The 17,481-nt window shown below is 44.4% G+C and overlaps 2 protein-coding genes across 5 annotated transcripts in view; one reads left to right on the forward strand and one right to left on the reverse strand.

Moving 5' to 3' along the window:
- Window positions 1–9,511, reverse strand: part of cacna1db (calcium channel, voltage-dependent, L type, alpha 1D subunit, b) — a 47,345-nt gene extending 37,834 nt beyond the window's left edge. The window contains exons 1-3 of the mRNA XM_029833248.1: window positions 9,357–9,511; window positions 6,551–7,019; window positions 6,146–6,251 (exon numbers count right to left, since the gene is read on the reverse strand). Coding sequence (XP_029689108.1) covers window positions 6,146–6,251; window positions 6,551–7,019; window positions 9,357–9,390 — 609 coding nt within the window. The 5' untranslated portion in view covers window positions 9,391–9,511. The remainder of the gene's footprint in view (window positions 1–6,145; window positions 6,252–6,550; window positions 7,020–9,356) is intronic.
- Window positions 9,512–10,355: 844 nt separating this feature from the next.
- dcp1a (decapping mRNA 1A) lies at window positions 10,356–17,137 on the forward strand. 4 transcript variants are annotated; one of them, XM_029833245.1, is made up of 10 exons: window positions 10,356–10,531; window positions 10,844–10,884; window positions 11,185–11,312; window positions 12,935–13,001; window positions 13,082–13,220; window positions 13,459–13,536; window positions 14,138–14,749; window positions 14,977–15,192; window positions 15,324–15,403; window positions 15,502–17,137. In XM_029833245.1, coding segments are annotated over exons 1-10 (1,494 nt in total). In that variant the 5' UTR covers window positions 10,356–10,399; the 3' UTR covers window positions 15,503–17,137. The 4 variants fall into 4 exon arrangements, with proteins under 4 accessions (XP_029689105.1, XP_029689107.1, XP_029689106.1 ...); XM_029833247.1 differs by having other exon boundaries at window positions 14,977–15,061; XM_029833246.1 differs by having other exon boundaries at window positions 14,977–15,061; window positions 15,324–17,137.
- Window positions 17,138–17,481: the final 344 nt, after the last annotated feature.

Raw genomic sequence — 17,481 nt, forward strand, 5'->3', positions numbered from 1 at the left:
TAGGGGGTTGAAACAAAGCGCCATCACAACGCTGCCCCAAAGGCCGACCTATGGTCACACCAATCCCTGAACACCGTGTCTTTATTTGCTTTAAAAAAATGTCAGACAAGTCTAAAATCAGATCATTAGCGATGGAGCTGTTGACACTGTTGACTATGATTGACTCAAACCAACTTGCGTGCATCTCCCTCATGCACGTAAAAGGCTAGACATCCGTGACCAAATCTGGGACAACAAATGTCTCTCTTGCCTCTGCTCACCGATTCATCATACGCTCATCTAGCTGCAGAACACTGCACAGGTCAACTCAGCCGTGATGCAGTGAAAAGCATATTTTTCCCAAACAATAGGTCACGTGTTCAATTTCATTTCATTAATTTCTATTTTCAAAACCTGGCTGTGCATGTTAAGAAGACAAGCTCCCATTTAAACCACATGAGAACAGAGAATCCCAGGAAACTACGGTTTTACACTCTAAAAGGCGTCCAGATGGTCAAAAATATCGCGAAAATATGCAAAATGTCGCGGCCGTGACAGCAGTAGAGATTTAGAAAATGGGCGGATAGAAAATGCGGAAATGTCAAAAAATATATCTTTTAAAAAGACGCGCAGATTCACGTGCTGCTTGGAGCCGCTTTACTGACTCTCATTTCCGCTTCTCTGTAAACCTTTAATCCCCGAGTGAGAGCGAAAAAAAATGACGTAACCTGACATTCTGTTCTCAGAATCACACACAAACACACACTGAACCGTGCGTCATCGCAAGATCGAAGTTGAACACATACACACGTGATACCTTCAGGTTTGTTATTATTTGTTTTGCTTCTTCACCTTAATTAAAAAGTAGAAAACAGTCGACTGATGAAAACAGCAAAGACTCATGTATAATGAAAAACCAAAAAGAAAGATCACGCACGCACACACACGCACACACACACACACACACACACACACACACACAGAATAAACCCACTCCTGCCCTCCTTTGTATTAACCTGCCCACCTTACAGTATTCATGTCCAATGATTGCTGTTACACAACCAAGCCAAACATCTTTTATGAGTCATGGTGAGAAATGGAGGGAAGCACATATGAATCTGTATTTGATATCATTTTTGGAATTAAAAAAAAAAAATTCTAAAAACCTAAATACTGATCCCAGCCAAGCCAAAACAAATACTCAGTACAGTTAAATGCAGCATCTCAGTGCAAGTCATGCTAATAAAAAGAGATTTAGGTTTATGTTGAACGCAACACATTCAAATTCGCCAGCTTCATTGTTAAATAAATTAAATATTGTTATATTCCATGTGCAGACAGAACCTGGTTCTGTTTGTTAAAGGGTCTCTCATGTGTCCAGGACTCTTGCAGCTCATTGATGATGCTCATCCTCAATTTCACATCCCAGCCATTAGATTTACATCGTTGCAATATTTCCTTCCTTCAGTTTTGTTCCATGATGCTGATGAGTCGCCTGTGGTGCGTTTGTGGATCAGAACATCACCCGTCACTCAACAACTGGCAAAAATCGTTACCTTCCGTCTCAACGGAGAGCTGCCTGTGTGTTCAACACATGCACGCTTGTGTCTTCACGTCTGATCTGTCGCTTGTGATGCAGCTATTTGACACTCGTCCGACTGCTGTAATCAAAAGCCAGACCGCTATCAGATATACATTTAAATGCTGCCATCCTGGTCAGATTAGCATCTTCTCACACTGTGCCGTTCTTTCAGAAACACACACACACAAATCCTTCTATTCTTCCCATAAGAGATTCATATAGGATATTTATGGGAATACCGTACTATACTTATGGGATTAGCATGGGTGGGAGCATGTTTGCTGATTAGTGGTCAAAAGGGGCCGTTATAAACCCACTAAATCACTAACCAGCTTAGTAAGAATGACTGAATGAATGAGGAAAAAGAGAGGTGGAGGTGCGACAGACGAAGGGACGGACAGACGGACGGATGGCTGGGTGGATGGATGGATGGATGGATGGATGGATGGATGGATGGATGGATGGATGGATGGATGGATGGATGGATGGATGGATGGATGGATGGATGGATGGATGGATGGATAGATAGATAGATAGATAGATAGATAGATAGATAGATAGATAGATAGATAGATAGATAGATAGATAGATAGATAGATAGATAGATAGATAGATAGATAGATAGAAATAACAATGGGTCTTCACACTTGTAAGCTCATCAATCCTTAGAGCCCCACTTTCACTTGTCTCATTTAATGACGACTAATCCTGTGGTCAACTTAATCGCTCTCTCACCCACTCTCTCACTCACAGACACGTGTGCACACACACAAACACACACACACACACGTTTGCACACAGTCTCACGGTTACAGCTCTGCGGTGTGTGTGTGTTTGTGTGTGTGTGCAAGCACACGTGTAGGTGTGAACGTGTGTGCTGCATCACAGATACTGAAGGTGTTCACAGATGATTTTAGGAAACAGAAATAAATTCTATTTAATTTTTAAAAATCAGCTGTGTTCACTCACATTTGTTCAGTTCCTCATATTCACTTTTCCCTCATATGAAACACCAACGGACAATAAAATCCCAGTCACCAGTGGTGGACCGTGCATTTCACACCTAGGCCTTCAGTACTGCTCTGTCTGATCACTTCACTCCACTCCTCAATAACTATTTTTTGGTTCTAAAACCCATCTTATTATGCAGAAATAGAGTATAAAGAGCCGTTGCATCACAGATAGAGAACTCCTGTAGCCACTATAAATGCCTTTACTGAATGACCCAACCAGGGAGAACAAGTCTTCTCCCACTGCAGCTGTGCCACACATAAAAAATGTCAATAATAACCTGATAAACTTAGAATATTATTTAGAAAAACACAAAAATTTGGATTATTTGTAGACAAAATCGATCCTCCTTTCTTTCCTCACACATTGTTCAAATACTCTGTCGTACAGATTATCCGTGACAATAAATCTGCCATTAAATCTATTTCTTCTCCTCCTTCCATCTGATGACAAAACAAGCAAAACAATATTTGGATTGGAGCAGCTCGCTCCAGGTGCAGTTTGCTAGCCTTGGCGAGTTCGCTCTCTGATTATCCAATCAGAAGGTCTGAATACGGCAACATCGCCGTCCGCCTACTACAGATTCCAGGCAGCACCAAATCAAAATCTGAACACTTTCGTCCACACTTATTTTGCGTTAGAGGGGCTGCAGAACGGATTGTGAAGGCCTCCAGCCAGACTTCTTTGACTTTGAACCTGCCTGGCAACAAATGATGGCTGAAATGTGATTGGTTAAATTAATAATTAATATGAAACTACATATTAAGCTGCACAACCTTTGGAAAAGCTATGAAGTGAGGACCATTTGGAATTATTTAATAAGTATTCATGGACAAAACATAATTAACATCAGTCTGTGATGTTTTTAGGCGAGCAGAGAAGGCCTTGCATGCCTGGATGGCCCACCACTGATATTTACACTATTCTTCATGGCATCGTGGATCTCCTTTTCTTATCCTCTTCGCCGTTGTTCGGATATTAAGCCAATAAAACACCTACACGCTCCCTAAAAAAGAAGCAATTGTTCTGGAACTACTACAATGATGAAAAGGAGGACATAAATTCCCTGGAATTAAATATTTTTTAATTTATATTTAAATCTTACTGCTGCAGGAGTGGATGGATGTGAGTGACAGTGAGGTACGCTACATTGCCGAGGACATAAAATGCTCCTATGGGAGCATTTCTTGGGCCTTCTAATGCATAAGTCTTTGTAATGGACCATAGTCATCATCATAAAAGACTACAATTGTGATTGATATTTTAAGTAATTTGCTTTATAAACGTCTAATTTCAACTGGAGATTTTATTAATGGGCCTTGAAATCATTCTGACTAACACGCACCTCTATGCTGCACTTTAGCGTGCTCTCCTACTATAATGCCTAGAATTTGCATGCACATTTGCTTATATAATATCACACAATTCCCTCGGATGTTTTATTGATTACGATTAGTTAAGCAATGTTACATGAGAGCCATTGCACCAACATGGCTGGCCTGTGCTGTTGTGATGTGATGCAGTAGGTTATTAAATTATGTAGGTTGGAATAGGAAGTCATAATAATTGACTGGATAAAAGCTTCTGTCTGTGTTTATAAGAAGCCACAATGCATTAGCATCCAATATATTATGCTAATAAAAAAAATATGCAACAAATAAATGTCAAATTATAAGTGATCCGCCATGGTTTGCTCTCTATCTCGCTCACTACTCAGAGTAGTGCATGTGCGCTGAATGATGAGTGCAGACTTGGCCGGCATGAATAATCCCCATCTGTTAAGGGAACATGGTACGCTGCTATGTGTCCATCTCTCGCTCATTTACTCGACAAACACCCGTGCAAACCTACACATTTGGACACACAATCCCCAGGAAAAGTACAAACGTCCCCCGTCGGACTTACAGAGGAAACAAGTGTTAGCTTTGCAATAAGCTAGTTCTCTGGGGACACACGGGATTAAACTACTACCCAAATAAATAAATAAGTACAAAACTGCTCTTTTGGGGGGGGGGGGGGTACTGAAGTCAACTGAGGTGGAAACTAAACAAACAGAGCAAAGCAGAATGTTCAGGCCAAAGAGAACTCACAATCACAACCCGTCATTTCTGTATAAAGTACATTTTAAAATCTGCATTAGCATTTTGACATTTAAATGTGAAGAGTCCAGGATGTACCGAACACAATTTCCATAGTTTGGCTGAAAAGCCATGATGGACCTGCCAGCCTGAGCTGTAAAACCCAGACCTGCAGTCTGTCCCAGTCTGACTGAACAGATGTGAAGTGTCACTCAATGACATTCAGCTCCATAATGATGCCTCATCCAGCCTTCTGGTCAGTGCTGACCTGCGTCCATTGTCATTTTCATCTGGAGTGAACAGCAGTCACCCAGACGACAGGTTCATGTCGTAAACCAACTGTGGCTTTTGATGAAGAGCACGCGAGATGATCTGACGTCGCTGTTCCTTGTAGGTAAACATGATTATTTTAATTCCCAGCTAGTCTGTTCTCTGCTCCAGCCACACCCGCTCACAACAGAGGACCAAATGTTTTCATTGTCCACTGCCTGTCTGTCTTTTTGCTGGGAGTTTGTCTGTGCGTCAGCAAAACAATGAAACGTGACGCATCTATTCAGATACTGCCGGGAAAGCCCTTTGACGCAACCCTAGTGTCCCACCAATCGCACTCGGAGTGTGTTGAGTGCTCTTTGTGTGTGATTTAGCTGATGACAAATCAAGGCACAAGAAGGTGGCAGCAGGTGTGAAACTCATTTCACCTGAGCTGCACATCCCTGAGCAAACAACCGCAGAAGCCATAAAGCCAAACAGATCACATAAATGACGGCAAATCCACTTAGGGGCAGTTTTTTTGAAAGGGTCACGGGTTTCTGCACATTTGACAGCTTGATCCAACATGTAGGTACTGTATATGTCCCATTAGTCTGTTGTTTTAGCTGAAAATTGCTAAAAGGCAAGTTTTCCTCACCACCAACATTGCAGTTAGTTCAATTAGCCCAGTAAGGACCAACGTGCTCACTGCAGCCAGATCTTGGTAAAAGTCTGGTAGATGAACTTTAAAAAGCTCTTCTTATAATTAAATGGGTAAATTACACGCCTGCATGCTACATCAAGTGAATCTGAATATCATCACTATAGCAGTGGAAAGACACAGCATTTGACCCAACACACAAATAAAATTGGCGTGACCTTGTAAGACAACATGAAAAACAATCCCAGCCATCAACTACAGGAAAAGTCCCACTCAACCGGCCCACCTGCAGCACAAACATCACATAAAACTGGGAAGTGATTGGCATCAGCAGAGAGCGTAGAGATAGAGAGGTCACTCTAGCCCTACAAAGGTCACTGCGTTGATCACGGGCCCCTGGGGTCTACAGCTAGATACTGATCCCAAATTACACCCTCAGCTACAGCCTCCAGACTGTCAGTGTCAACGGGTTAATTGCTGACTTGTAAAGTGCTTGAGTGGTCAGATTTGAACCACTCTCTTCGACATCGAGTTCAACGAGCACTTGATTGTCTGAGAGTTTCTGACTTGATCAGTGTCACTCACCAGTTCTTGGTTGGTGGAGTTGGAGTCGTCTCCAGGAAAGGGGATGTAAATGGCTAAGGCCACGCAGTTGGCAAAAATAGACAGAAGTATAAAGATATCAAATGGTCTTGAGAGAAACACGCCGTTAAGGACAACAGATTCCAGCAGAAAAAAGGAAATCACATTTCAACAGAATCATTTATCTATTCACCTAAATGGACCTGGAACGTTTGGTGCGATGCTATATTATCTATAGATTTTAAATGCGACCCGTTTGAGCTTCATTTGCAACACGGTCATTTGGTGCTGTCCAACATCCATCCGATAATCTATGAAACAACCTATCCCTGCGCAGATGCAATCAATTCAGACACCCCACCATGTGACATCCTTCCGCTCGACCACAGCCTCTGGACCAAAGGATACTTCCACTCCACCAGGCTGATGCAGGCCCTGCGGATGGGGTTGTTGAGGGTGAGGCAGAACAGGGCTCTCGGTGGCCTGCTGTTGGTAGAGCCTCCCTGCTTTTTGCTTTTGGCGTACTGCTGCCTCTTCTTCTGCGCCAGCGAGCCCACGGGAGGTGGTCCAGTGGTGCAGACAGGTGGCGGCGAGCTCACGTCATGCTTTGCACCGTCGCCTTGCGCTTGGCGTGCGGCGTTGATGGCGGCATGCCAAGCGAGGACAGGGTTGACGCCTGAACCGGCACCTCCGTGGGTCGGAATGCCACTGTTGGTCCCGAGAAGTCCAGGGTAGGGGCCCGCAGGCTTGCCGGTGCTAGCTGGAGCCTGTGGGTGCTCTGACGGGTGGAGCTGGTGCAAAGAGGTTTGGTTTTCTGCCCAGAGTGCTGAGGCGTTGGTGGAGACAGTGGTCCTTCTGCTGCCGGCATACTGTGCCCCTGCAGGGAGAAAGTGGAAGGACGAGACAACAGGTCATCCTCCGGAGGTGAAAGGAAGTGAGAAAGCACTCACTAGTGCCGGCTTTACCTCTGCGATCTGCCCAAAACTGCTTTCAGACACCACTGGGGTGTGAATTAAGGCTTTGTAGAGGAGACACTGCTGATGCCATGTGAGGATCCATGCAGAAATTCTAATCTTTATTTTCTCTGCATCTTTACAAAACGCGTTCTGCCATATTTGTGTCACGCAAAATCTTTTCCAAAACGGATTTGCAAGAACACCAACATGCCCCCGTGCAACAGCTGATGTCCGTCCGTTTGTTTTCTTACAGGTCAAGTCTGAAAACACAAATGTGACAGAGGCCAACCGCTCTGTTTGTTTGTTTGGTTGTTTACACTTGGAATTGTGTACCTAAACTACAAGATACATGTGAAAATATATTGCACAGCAAATAAGAGGAATAAATGTTACCTTATGAAGTTCTACTAAATGTGGACTACATTTCTGCTCTTTCTCAAGGTCAATTTTGATACTATTGCTAAGAAATCCACTTTTCAGAAGTGCAAGTTTGTTTATTAACGTTTATAATAACCAAATACTACTAAAGATAGCAGTATTACATAAAAGTGTTGTGATTTATTTTTATAATTGCGCAGAAATGGGCTAATATGATCATGAAGATGAAGATGATGATGATGATGATGATGATGATGATGATGAGACTCAATTAAAATTTTCATTGAAATGTCCTCGACATTTTGAGGCATTCCACAGCAGAACCGCGTCTGAACCTCATCTCTTTAAAACGGAACACTGAGTCAAAGGACTCAACAGAACCCCCCAGCAGGACTGTATCACTGTAGCAGCCTTTCAGACAGCTGTGGCGGGCTCTTAACACACCTCCACCTCTTTAAATCTATCATGGATCATCGATTTCAGAAGAAATTAACAATACTGCACTCAACATCAGGACAGCGCTGGAGATGCGCTTCAAAAATAATCTCAGCATCCTGCAGGACGCACACATGTGTAGTACAGTTGCTGGGTAACAACTGCCCGCTAGTATCGCGAATTTACTTGATGGCTGTAAGTGCTTGGACCGAAAACCACAATACCGGAATTCATTTGAAAAGTTGTGTGGCTCCTCTGTGAGCTGCCACAGTGATCCGCGTCCGCCGCTTGACCTTAATACTAAACCAAACAGTCGGTGAAGTCCTTTCCCAAAGGGATTCGTCTGCGGGCCACAATCATGCGGAGCAAAACGAGCGCTCACAAATAAAAAAAATAATTAGTTTCAAATCCCAAAAGCTTGCCCAAGCCAACTCTTTGCTGTTAACACTCAACAAGCATCGACGGGCAGCATAAACCGAGCGCTCTCGCCCCCTCTCCGCGCTCCAACTCTCCTCCTGCGCTCCGCTTTTTTTATTACCTTCAGTCTGTTCATCTGCCTCTTGCATCCTCCAATCCACATTGAAACCATTCGTTTTAGATCCAACTCAGTGTTGGAAAAGACATCTGGGAGGTACCGAGCCGTGCGCCGAGCCGCTAACCAGAATTATCAAAGGTTTGCCGAGCGCAGACGCCGAGCGCAGAACCAAACATTTTCGCCACATCCGGGTGTTTGCATGCGGATTCACGGCGGACGCGCGGATGGCAGCGGTCAGTCCACTGCTGTCAATTATCGTCACTGTTGCTGCCGACTGGTCACATACAAGTCCAAGCAATCAGTGGAGCGGGATTACAGCGTGCGCACATGCACCTGTTGCCACATTGAACCCACAGAAGCGCGTAATAAACATTCCAGCTTCGACGCGGAGTCAATCAGAGTTCCATTGCTTCTGTGACTGATCAAAATAAGCTCCCAAAATCTTTTTTAGGACCCGATTAAAAAGTACGCGGGAGGAAATTGATCTCACAGATGTCGAGAGTACACTGTCATTGATGCCGGCGATGCGTCGGAGTTGCTGATTGCGTTTGATTGCCTAAATTGCATTAACAATGTCAACGGACCATAAATTAGGAAGCGTGTGACAAGAGCGTAGTGACGCACGTCTTCCTCCCTGGGTCAGTAATTCACTTTTTCATCTATTACGAAAAAATAAATTAACTCACGGCATTTGCGCTTATTTGGAAGCTCTTAGCCACTTAAATTTAATTTTGCGACTCTGCGTCGGGTCGTTTGTAAGTGTAACGATGCCTCCAAACCCAATGTGGACGTTGTCTGTCTAAACTCTGAACTGATCGTTATCATTTCTGCAAAGCAGGACATAACAGCATGTGCTCGCCCCCATCCACCCAGCCAAGCCTCTAAACAGAACTCGGGCCCGGAGACTTACCCCTCAGGGGTCTTCCCCTGATAATAAACGGCATTCTGTCACCTAGATCTTCTCTGGGGCCTCATTGCGACGTTTTCTGTCCTCACTCGGCGGCGATTCGACAGGAAATGAGTCGCCGGGGCTGTGCTGGAAGGTTACCAGTGATTGGATTACCTGTGCCTGCGTGGAGGATAACAGTTTCATGGGAGCGCGTAATCCCCCGATTATAATCTCTGTCCCGATGTTCCCTCCCGAGGCAGGTGCATGAGGCGGGCAGCTGCATTTCAACTACAGGGCCGAAGATTTTGCCTCATAACTTTGCAGAGTTTATTAGGTTAAATAAAATGAGAGAGATTGGTCATCGATTAATCGAGTTTCCTTCCAGTGAATAGCTACAAGTGTTTGAATTATCATTTTTGTACTATGATCGTTCTCTCTCAGTTAAAGTCGCACCAAAAGTTCAAACGGATTTGGCTAAAACACATTACGTGAGGGTGGCCCGGGTTACTCTGGCGGCTATCGGATTAAAAATCATGTTTTCGATTTGGTCCAAAAAACAGTCTAGCAGCGCAGCCCTGTGGAATTCATGTAATATGAAATCTGCAGGTCCAGGAATTCAATTATAGACAAAGGTAACTTTTTTTATGCGTTAGTCCTGTGAAGTCATTATCCCCCTGTCATTTATGTGTAAGGCCTTAAACTCTTGAGATCTTTTATTGGTTTAATTACTCTAATTTAAGCAATTAATTAAACTAATCGAATTATGTTGTTTACGGTGATCCAAGTACAGAAAATTGGGCAAATAATTTGATAATCTCTCATGACCTTTACTTGAGATAAACAATTGAATTGTTAGGATAATATTCAAAGCAAGTGCTTAGTTTTGTTGGCACATTGTCTAAAGGTCAGTAAAGCTTTTGTTTCCTTTTATTTTCTTATTCACAGATCACCTCTGAATATTATCTATTAGAAAAGTTCTCGGCTCCTCGGGGTTCCGGGGATGCGCCGGAAGTTGATGTTGTGTCCTCAGAAATGCGTCCGTGTGGGAGACAGTCGCATCCAAGATGGAGACCGTAAATGCCGGACATATGATGAGCTTAGCGGCTCTACAAAGAAAGGACCCATATATAAACAAGCTGCTCGATGTTACCGGCCAGGTGGCACTTTACAACTTTAACTCAAAAGCGAACGAATGGGTGAGACTTTTAACGCAGCCGAAACAATTTCATGTGCAGCCATTATTGTAGCTCGCCGAGTGTTTCGCTAGCACGCTAATGTTAGCCTACAAAACACAAATATTTTAAACGCTACGAACTGTTTTAACTAGAGTTTTTCCAGACACAGTCGCCTGAGTACTTGCATAACAATTTCTATTCATGTTTTAATTTGCCTTTCGATCTGTAGTTCGTGTGATTTTTACTTGATAATATACACGATTATACCCAGCGAAGCTAACAGCCGCTGTCGGTTAGCTGTTGTTTTTTACTGAACGACACTTCTCGTTTCAGGAGAAGACAGACATCGAGGGGACTCTGTTTGTATATGCAAGGTGGGTATTAAAAAGCTTTCAAATAATTTAGCCTAGCAACAGCAGATTGTTTATTTACTCAAGTCCCTTGTGTTGCTAATATTAATATTTGCTTAACGTGTTGCTAATATGCGCTGCTTCCTGACGTATTAAGCACACGTGTGCAGTCCCTTGTTTTGGTAAACAAACTATGTACGCATATTTGGTTCATGCTTTCATTTTAATGAAATCTTTTCCTCTCCACACAATAAAAGATTTCAAGCAAAGCGTCTTCACAATTCACATTGCGTTTTACATCTGTTTTGATACCTGTTTTTCTAGGTCTGCCTCACCTCACCATGGCTTCACTATTATGAACCGACTTAGCACAGAAAACCTGGTGGAGCCCATCAACAAAGATCTCGAGTTCCAACTACAAGACCCCTTTTTGCTCTATCGGAAAGGCAACTGTGAGTATTATGTTTATCATTGATAACCAGGTACCGAACAGTTACAAAAGCACTCTTTATCCCTGAGTTCCATTCATCCTCTTTACAAGTAAAGAGAAAACACCGCTGTATGATAACTTTGCCTAGGTGGGCAGCTGCAGGGGTTTGGAGTTGCATTATCAAATGTAAGTGCATTAAATGGAGTAGAGCATAATATTACCTCTGAAAATGCTGAACAAACACCTCCCTAACTTCTCCTGGAGCGTCTCTTTTCCTGTTGGCGCGATGTCGTTTTGGCATCTCAGCGTCTCATTTTGCAAAAACAAATCCTGCGAAGAGCTTTCTCCACTCATGGCCCAACAGTTTATAGCAGCCTGCAGCGGGACGACGGCCCAAGCGTTCTACACCTTTGGTTATGAATCTCAGTATTTCTGACATTTGCTTTAGTTCAATGTTGGTAATGGCTTTTCGCAGCAGCATGCCAGTGCTGCAGAAAAAAACCTTTCCAGCCTCAAGAAAGCAGCTTCGTTAGATCTTCAGAAAGTAACTAACGGCGCTGCCACCAAGGTAGTCTATTAGAAGTCTGAAAAGGAGTTTCATCACGGCAACAAATAAGGAATTGGTCTGTTTTCCCATTTGTTTGCTAATGAGAAAAAATAGCATGGCCATCGTTAACGTCAGAGTGGACTGCTCCCCCTTTTGACTGGGTTTTCCTATCAGTCTGGTTGGTATGGAAGGCATGATGTATTGTCTTGTTGGTCTTCTGGTTAGATGTCCTTCATTATCGGGATGTTCTTGTCATGATAGATGGTTCTCTGCAGTGGTCTGGTAATGGTAACTATATTTCTCGGCTGTTGTCCTCCAGCTTTTATTCCGTCAGCCTGATTGCGTGGATCTATGACAGGTTTAGAGTCCACTAGTGCTCTTCAGCAATCCCATTAATCCCTTGAGTGTCCTTTGGCCTCCGTATTTTCCGTGAGTGTGCTCCACTGACAATCTTGTGTTTTATTTCAAAGTAGATTCGAGGTGGTTTGAAATGCTTCCAAGCCTGTAGGTTATAGAGGAAATATGAAAGAAGCCATGTAGAAAGAGAAAAAATATTACGCCCATCGCCAACCGTCCGGCTCAGGGAGGATGGATTCTTCAGAGAAGGGATGGTGATGACTTGGTCCTTGCATCTTCATCTAATCCTCCGTGAGTCTAGAGTCCTCGAGACTTCAAGTGGAGTGTTCAGTGACATCGGGGTGCTTGGGCACAGAGACACACCTGTTTACGGCTCTGCATAATTCCCCGTGGTGTCAGAGCGTTCTGCGGGGAAGCTAACACTCGCGGGTTGCTAGGTTACCTCGGCCTCTTGAGGGACTCTCAATGTGCTGGTGTTTCATCACACACAGACGCACAAATGAAACAAGCAATAAGCTGCTGTTGTTGCTCCATGTCAGTCACACAGTTTGTATTTTATCTTTTGTATTATTGTTGCCGTTTGTCGGCCGTGACTTTTTTTCCCCACCAACACGATATTTTTACGTAAATCTTGTGGTTAGATGTTAACCAGTCATTCGCTAAGGTGGGAATTCACGTAGCACACGTGCATTATTAGAACTGGTCTTATTGTTTGATGCACATGTCCGTCTGCTTTACAGTGGGGATCTACAGTATTTGGTTCTATGACAAGAGGGATTGTCAACGCATCGCCCAGCTGATGGTCAAGTAAGTAAACCCAACCCGTCTCTGCATCTGCGCAGATTAATAGACAGCTCTAGTCAGTTTGTCCCACTTCTGTGCTGCAGAATCGTGAAACAAGAGGTGAGCCACACCCAGAGAGAGTCACCGAAGAGGGCAGAGCGTCACAGGACAAACGGGCTCGCAGAGCCGAGGCCTGTCGACATCCTGGAACTCCTCAGCAAAGCCAAAGAGGAATACCAGAGAGTGAGGAGCAAAACGCACACCGGACACACAGACGCCCACACGCACACTCAGCAGAGGCTGATGGACAATTAATAGAAATCCATTACTTATTTGATCACACTCATGCCTCTTTAATAACTTGCCAAGAGTGATGCATGTCTGAGGTGATATTAGTCCCCCAACCAGGAATGTGGGGGTGTGTTTAGCATCTCATACGTTTCTGTCTGTATTCTATATATCTTTTATTGTTGTGCTCCAGGCCCAGTCAGGTGAAACAGACGTGCGAGCAGAAGTTAAGACGGCAGAGCTCGCACACACCAAGCCTCGACCAGAGAAGGTACGCACGCCTGCATTTGATGATGCCGGTTGCCGCGGTTGCTAACATCAGGGCAGGAGAACAGAAGAAAGATGCTATTTCAGTCTCCCATGTCCACTTTCTCTCAGACACTTTCATTGTTGTGTTTCAAATCTCCTCTTCTGAGCGACTACGGTTGGTAACAGCTGCAGTGGCCCCCTGTTGGAGTGCAAACTACACAGTAGCTGTGTCCCCGGCCCAATCAGGAGGGAAGAACAACCACTTGCTTGTAGGATGAGGGGTGATTGGAGGGGAGGCCAAATAACCTTTGCTACAGAAACACTGATGGGTTTATCTTCGTTTGGCTGTCTGAAGAAGATGGTCATCTTTATTATACACATTAAGAAATGCATAAGCCTGACAAGAGTGATGTTTTAGGATGCTGAAATGACAATTTAGCTTAAAGCTTTTCTGCTTGTGCTTAAATAATGGTTTCGTTTAATGAAATATTAGAATTGCTGAAGTTCCTTTGCAAGCAAATACCTGAAGATTCAGTCGGGCACAATTTCATGAGTTTCTGTTTTTCTTCATCGGGACGTTAGTCCACTTGTTAGCTAATTAGCCAGTTCTTTCTGGTCTCCAGAGCTCTCACACGATGGTGAAGCAGATCACAGTCGAGGAACTCTTCGGCTCGTCGCTCCCCAAGGACCCCTCTCTACCCACGATGCCCACACACAGCACTGCCACAGCTCCCAGTGACCCCCCTCCAGCATTTATACAGAACCAGCCTTTTCCCACTGCAGCCCACCAAAGCACACTCCTCCCTCCCCTTCTGGCCGCACAAGATCCCGTCCCCAACCAGCGTCACCAGGCCCCCGGTCTTCTCCCTCCCCCCTTTGTGCTCCACCCAAGTCCTGTGTTTCAGGCAGTGGTTCCAAGGTCAGACCCCCAACTTCTGAGCTCTCTGATGGTGACTCCTGCTGGCTCAGAACCTCGCGCCGCCCCTAATGCTTCAACCACTCCGTCAACGGCTCCCACGGCCTATCTGGGTCAGGATATACTCAGCACCCTTAAACCAGCTGCACCAGCTGTCAGTTCTGACATGCACAAACCGGCCCTCGCACCCAACTTCCTGCCAAGCGCGCTGTTCCCGCCTCACAGTTTCCAGGAGCCCGTGGGTGGGAATCCTCTGCTGCAGCACAGCAAGGAGCTGGATGTTTTCCCTCAGCCTTCAAACATGATCAAACCTTTATCTGTGAGTACCCAGGAACTACCCCTGTCCTCTCTTTAGAAGGGCTTTCATATGCTTCTGTAGTCATCAGTCATCACTTTTATTTATAGCCAATCTCTTTCAGTTTAATTAGAAAGTGTTTGTTTAGCACATAACACACACAACAAGGCATCGCTTGTATAAAGGATTCCCGATAAACTAGGCAACCAAGACCCTAATCCAGCATCGCTATCTTCCTTTTTTAACTCTAGGCTGTCCCTCAGGGTCCCGGTCTCGTCGTTCCTCAACCAGAGGCTTCTGTGCTCCTCTCGCCCAGCGTCTTCCAGCAGTCGCACGGTAAATCTCCACCATCGGCGGTCGCTCCCGCCCCCCCCGAGTCCTCGCCCACCTCTGTGGGAGGAACAGATCCTGCAACAGCTCCATGCAGCAAAACCCAGCTGCAGGAGACTCTGATACACCTTATTAAAGTACGTCACACGTCCAAACAAAGCTTTTACCTGCGCATTATCTAAGAATGCTAACATTGAAGGGACTCCTCTCGCACATTATTGTTCATAATTGCTCTCACGCTGAACAATTTTTTTGCGTCCTCCTGTAGCACGATCCCGATTTCCTCGGCGCCATTCATGAAGCTTACCTGCAGAGTGTGTCCAAGGACCTGAGCACCATGAAGCTATAGTACGCATCCAGCTGGGCTCCTGCGGTGCCACTGTGACAGTATCATGAACTGAGAAGGATCCAGAGGGTAGAGCCGGGCTTTCTTTTCTTTTCTACAGGCAAACGGCAGTTTTGAATCAAGGCTGCGACCTACTGACGTCGCTCATCCACGCGTCACCGTTCACATCTATGAGCAGCACTTCCTGTGTGTCTTGGCCCGCTGGAACTGACTCTCGGATGGATCATAAACCTGCTGGACACATCCCGGCAAAACTCACCTGCTTATTGTCCTCGAGGACAGAGAAACATCTGACCTCAGATTGTCTTTATTTTTATTTTTTTTTTACTTGACTGGAAGGTTAGCGGAACCACAGATGGACGTTCCCGTGCGTCACAGCGTGGAAGAACACGGACGTGGTGATCAGACACGTGCGCTACTGTTGTTCATAGAGGAACGGCCGCCGGGCTCAGGGTCCAGAAGACAAACTCTTGACTGCTCCTCTTCCCTTTTCAGCCTCTTCCCTCCAAGTTGCAGAGACGTTGAAGAGCCATGGCCGTCTTGAGTGAGCAGATGTTTGGGATTTGTGTTCTTGGAGAAGCTCACAGAGCGAGAATCACTTTGATGTTGCTGTTATTGTTTTTAAATTTAAAGTGTGTAAAGACACAGATGAACCAGCTTCTCTGCTTGGTGGCTCTGCTTCATCTTCCCCCTCTTCTGTTGCCGGTCTCTGCTCCACCAGCTGAGGTCACAGTACTCGATGGATTTGGAATGTGCAATAGATGGTGAGATGCCGTTAGGGAAGCAGTGTGGTGGCGGACTTTACCCCCGCTCAAGATCTGCTTTGCAACTGAGAATTCACTTTGGAGGGAAACCACAGAATAACTTTAGGATCAGTTTACATTCCTCATCTTGGATTGAATTATGTATCAGACGTGCTTTTTATAGTTTTATAAAAAGCAGAGACTACCTCTATTGCAGACTTAATCCTTGCTGTTCATTAACTATAAAGACGGAACATCAAAGTTTTATTTAATGAGTTTTTGCAGTAAGATATTACTGCAGCTGTAAAAGGGCTACAAAATTAACTTAATAGAAACCAACCTAACAACAGATTCTCACCTTCAAAATCTGCACAGAAGGAAAATGGAACGTGTCCTATTCTCACTTTGAGTTACTGTCGTCATTTCAGCACAAGGGACTATTGCAATAGCTTCTAGTGCTACCGCAAAGCTTTTTTCTTTTTTTTTTTTATCAGGTTTGTGTCACAACTTCTCAACGTTCCTGGGATTTTTTTCATTTCATTTCATTGTTTTAGCATTTGCTCATGATTTCCAAAGTGTTTTCATGAACTGATTGTTGACATCAATGCTTGCGATTTCAGTGCCAGCTGGAAAGCACATCCGCCTTTCCCTCTTTATTATTGCCAAAATTCAAATCTGCTACTGTAGACAATGAAATCACGCTGCCCAAATGTTCCTTTTCAAGGGTCACCGTGCAAACCTTGCTTGCATGCGCGCGCCACCGGAATAAACACACAGGAAGACTCAAGTGTAGACTTTTTAATCCTGGTCCCTTATTTAATGTTTTACAGATTATTTTTACAATTTGCGTTTGTTGTGACTGGCCAGAGATCTGATTTTGAAAATGTGCTTTCAATTTAACAATAATTTTGTAAAATTGTTTTCACTGTGCATAATTTGGTTTATTACGGACATTTTGTGATATTAAAGATTAAACTAAAAGTTCCTGTTGACAGTTGGCTGTGCTATCCATAATTAAGGTTATGTGAGTACTATACTTTAAACTTAGTTACCCCATTTATTGTCTTCTAAGTAGGAACTCTAATCAGTTTATCTAATCATTTGTGCCGCCTCTGTCAAATGGTTTATTTCCGGGGGTCCGTGCAGTTCACCCCTTCGGCCAGCAGGTGTCACTGCAGCACTAATTTCGCGGCCTTTGACTCCTGTCCCAGTGTTGTGTAACACTTGACCTTCTTATATTCATAGTTAACCTAGAAATTAATGGAACAAATCAAAATAAGACGCGGGACTGAGAACATAGCCAAGCCTTCAAGCCCCCCTAAAAATAAATGTTATAA

The sequence above is a fragment of the Takifugu rubripes genome, chromosome 3, assembly GCF_901000725.2.
Source record: "Takifugu rubripes chromosome 3, fTakRub1.2, whole genome shotgun sequence".
Lineage (NCBI taxonomy): Eukaryota > Metazoa > Chordata > Actinopteri > Tetraodontiformes > Tetraodontidae > Takifugu > Takifugu rubripes.